This window comes from Engraulis encrasicolus, chromosome 21 (genome assembly GCF_034702125.1).
Source record: "Engraulis encrasicolus isolate BLACKSEA-1 chromosome 21, IST_EnEncr_1.0, whole genome shotgun sequence".
Lineage (NCBI taxonomy): Eukaryota > Metazoa > Chordata > Actinopteri > Clupeiformes > Engraulidae > Engraulis > Engraulis encrasicolus.
Window position 1 is genome coordinate 37,894,351 of NC_085877.1, and position 4,342 is coordinate 37,898,692.

General features: G+C 54.6%; 1 protein-coding gene across 1 annotated transcript; it reads left to right on the forward strand.

Moving 5' to 3' along the window:
• The first annotated feature begins 466 nt into the window (after window positions 1-466).
• On the forward strand, window positions 467-1,660 carry gpr185b (G protein-coupled receptor 185 b). Its single transcript, XM_063186889.1, has one exon. It carries the CDS (start codon window positions 467-469, stop codon window positions 1,658-1,660), a length of 1,194 nt encoding a protein of 397 aa, XP_063042959.1.
• Window positions 1,661-4,342: the final 2,682 nt, after the last annotated feature.

A 4,342-nucleotide genomic window follows, 5' to 3' on the forward strand; every position in this document is an offset into this window, starting at 1 on the left:
TATGCGTATGCATTCCAGCTGCCTCCTGTCTTTGACACACACGTTTGTTTTTGCCACCCCTCCCCTCCCCTCCCCTACCCTCCCATTCCCTCCCCTTCCACAACACACCCCACCTCCTGTACCTCCATCCGCACCCCACCTCCTCTACCTCCTCCACCCATCCACCCCCCTCTCCTTCACCCTTCCCCTCTCTCTTTCCCCCCCCCCCCCCACCTCTACCCTTACCCTCTCTCTCCTCCCCCCCATACACACCGCACCCCACCTCCTCCCCTCTCCTCCCCCCCCTTACACATCGCACNCCACCTCCTCCCCTCTCCTCCCCCCATACACACCGCACCCCACCTCCTCCCCTCTCCCCCCCCCCCCTTACACACCCCACCCCACCTCCTCCACCCCCTCCCCCCTCTCTCCCCCCCCTTCTCTCTCTTTCTCTCCATCAGCTATGATTCACTCTTTCGCTGCAGCCATGAGCAACGAGCTGCTCCTCCACAATGCCACCGCCTCCTCCTCCGCCACCTCCTCCGCCACCAACGCCACCTTGAACGTCACGGCAGCCGCCGCCGCCGCCGCTGCAGCCGCCGCCACGACCGCCGCGGGAGGGGGGGGAGGGGCCACCACGCTGAACCTCAACCTGAACCTGAACCTGGACCTAGACCTGAGCCTGCTCCCGGACCTGCAGAACTCCTCGCCGGGCCGAACGCCGGACTTCTCGCACCCCGGTGGTGGCCCGACGCCGCTCGGCGCCGCTGTGGTGAGCCCGTGGGACATCGCCCTGTGCGTGACGGGCACCCTCATCGCCTGCGAGAACGCCCTGGTCATCGCCATCCTGTTCTACACGCCGGCGCTCCGGGCGCCCATGTTCATCCTCATCGGCAGCCTGGCCGTGGCGGACATGCTGGCCGGCCTGGGCCTCATCCTCAACTTCGTCTTCGTCTACATCCTCAACACCGAGGTGGCCACGCTGGTCTCCGCCGCCATGCTCATCGCTGCCTTCTCCGCCTCAGTGCTCAACATCCTGGCCATCACGGTAGACCGCTACCTGTCGTTGTACAACGCGCTGACCTACCACACGGACCGCACCGTCACCTTCACCTACCTGATGGTGGCGCTGATCTGGCTGGCGTCGCTGACGCTGGGCCTGCTGCCCGCCATGGGCTGGAACTGCCTGGGCGACGTCGATGACGAGGACTCTGCGTCGTCGTCGTTTTCGTCGTCGACGTGCTCCGTCTGCCGGCCGGTGACCAAGAGCAACGCGGTGGCGCTGGCGGTGGCCTTCCTGCTGGTGCTGGCGCTCATGACGCAGCTGTACCTGCAGATCTGCCGCATCGCCCTCCGGCACGCGCAGCAGATCGCCGTGCAGCACCAGCACGGCTTCAGCGCCGCCATCAGCACCTCCAAGGGCGTGTGCACGCTCTCCGCCATCCTGTGCGCCTTCGCCGCCTGCTGGGTGCCGCTGGCCGCGTACGCCATCGTGGCCGACGCCAGCTACCCGGCCGCCTACACCTACGCCGCCGCGCTGCCCGCCACCGCCAACTCCGTCCTCAACCCCATCATCTACGCCTTCCGGAACCCGGACATCCAGAAGTCGCTGTGGCTGGCGTGCTGCGGCTGCGTGCCGACTAACCTCTCGCTGCGGCCGAGGGCGTCCAGTGACGTGTAGGCGAGGCTGCTAGGCTAGGCTAGGTTGGTTGGCTCGTTGGTTTTCGGGGGTCACTTTTTTCTGTTCTCCATTTGCAGTAACAAAGTCATATCCAGACGTCCTGAAGAAGTGACTGTGGCTGGCGTGCTGCGGCTGCGTGCCGACTAACCTCTCGCTGCGGCCGAGGGCGTCCAGTGACGTGTAGGCGAGGCTGCTAGGCTAGGCTAGGTTGGTTGGCTCGTTGGTTTTCGGGGGTCACTTTTTTCTGTTCTCCATTTGCAGTAACAAAGTCATATCCAGACGTCCTGAAGAAGTGACTGTGGCTGGCTTGCTGCGGTTGCGTGGCAACTATCTTCTCGCTACGGCCGAGGGCGTCCACGTCCAGTGACGTGTAGTTTTGGCTGCTAGACCGGCTGGTTGGCTGGTTCGTTGGCTGGTTGGTTTAGGGGTCTGATTTTTCTGTTCTCCATTTGCAGTAAGAAGTCTAGCCATCCTGAAGTTACTGTGGCAGCTTCCCCCAACCAACCTCTCGTCACATCCAAGGGCGTCCAGTGATGGGTAGGATTCACTGGTCGGCTGGCTGGTTAGTTGGTTCTGGGTCTGTTTTTTCCATTGGCAGTAAGAAGTCATATCTAGCCATCCTGAAGAAGTTACCGTGGCTGGCGTGCTGTGCTGCGGCAGCGTTCCCCACCGACCTCTCGCTGCGCCTCAAGGGTGTTCGGCGACGTTTAGGTTCGGCGACGTGTAGGTCACTTTTTTTCTGTCCTCCATTCGCAGCAAGCAAGCGAGCAAGCAAGGGAAGCAAGCAAGTAAGGGGTGACATTGTATTATTAGCCTGTCCTGTGGTATGTGGCCCCTAGAGTATTACGTATAGCAGGCGACTACTCTCCACGAGGATAACGAGGTTGTCAGGAATGGAAAAGAGAGAGAGAGAGAGAGAGAGAGAGAGAGAGAGAGAGAGAGAGAATAAGGAAGCATACACGTAGACCTCTCTTGCTTGTGGGACAACCCAATTATTGTTGCTGATGACAATAAATAGTAGGGTGGAGGTCAATGACACACAGCTTGTGCTGTTCGCTCCACACTGTGCAATCTTTTTTTTTCTTCTCTTTCTCCGTTCTCTTCTTTTTCTTCTTTTGTTTCTTCTGCTGGTAGCACAAGCAAGCAGAGGTGTGTTGGTTCCCTTGTTGTAGTACACAGTAAAAACTGCAGTGTTAATGCAACACTGACAGAGTTGATTTAACACATTCTAGAGTTTATTTGGTCCCAAAGCACTCTCTAAGTGTTGAATTAACACTGCATTTTTTACTGTGTATTCAGGGCTGGACTGGGAGAGAAAGGGGCCCGGGCACTTTTGGCCAAAAGGGGCCCCCTCATAGTTAGCAGCGCAGAACTGACTCACCGGTGGGCCCCACACCCTTGTGGGCCCCTATTTTCAGAAATGTAGAATAACAAATCTTTTCGCATTTCTGAAAATAGGGGCCCACGAGGGTGCAGGGCCCACTGGGAAATGCCCGCTATGCCAGATGGCCAGTCCAGCCCTTGTAGTATTACTACACAGTAAATGTTGCGGTGTTAATTCAACACTTAGAGAGTTCATTTGAGTCCAAATGATGTCAAATCAACTCTCTAAGTGTTAACTGAACACTGCAGAATTTACTGTGTACTTCTTCACATTCAGTAGCACTTCTCAAATTGTGGCCGGCAGAGAGGAGAGCTCGGCTTCTTCTGCTAACGTAGGACGAGCACTGAAATCAAAGCCAGGTTTATATACTTACATACATGTAAATCTGTAGGTTAGTGTTTTAAATTTAAAAAAATCAAACAAACAAGAGGAAGATGAGCAGGGAAATGACCAAAATCCAATTCAATCTCAGCAGGTATATAATATAAACATGGGCATCAAAATCAGAAAAAAGCAGATTGCTTTGTGGTTGTTGTTGTTTTTTAAAGCATAAATGTGATATTTTTGCGGTTGCAACCAGTCGACATTCTGCCCATTGTACTGGATAAGTTCACTATAACTGTGCCAAGGAACACGTTGTGTAAATACCATTAACTCGCTTAAGAGAACTTGTGTCTCTCTCGACTCACATTCCAAGCTGTGACGCTGTCCATTATAGTAAGAAAGAAAAAAATCTAACTTCAAACTGACCGATGTATCTATAAAAAAAACACTTCATGCATAACATACAGAGCCTGGTGGTAAAGAGTGCCCCTCTCTATGGTATATCTCTCTCCTAACCTGAGGCCTCCAAAATACTGATGATATGGAACACGATCTCGCAGAAATCAGTGAAACTAACACGGACCCTTTGTGACACAAAATCTGTGGCAGTTTCACAGATTTTGCCAAATTGCACAGATTTCGTTGAGATCAGGTTGAGTTGTTGTAATGGATGGTGCAAAATGGCATTTGTGGATTCGCTCCTTAAGCACAAAGAGCAGTTGTACTGTATTGTGAGGCATCAGCCGGTTGCCAATGAACTTTCAGCACCATGGACAGCGGCGGTGGCCCAGTAGAGCAGCACAGCACAGCTCCCAATGGCAGACAGGCAGGCAGCGCAAAAAGCAAAGCCAGAGCAAACACAAAAGCAAAGGCTTCTTGCTTCTTGACACGAAACGAGCGTTGTCAGTTAAATTATGCAAGAGAGAGAAAAAGAGGTGAGGAAAGCACCAACCCGCGGAGAGCAGGAAGGAGGA

What these genes read in the sequence shown, in the direction of transcription:
- gpr185b (XM_063186889.1), top strand. Translation starts at nt 467, where the DNA reads ATGAGCAACGAGCTGCTCCTCCACAATGCCACCGCCTCCTCCTCCGCC.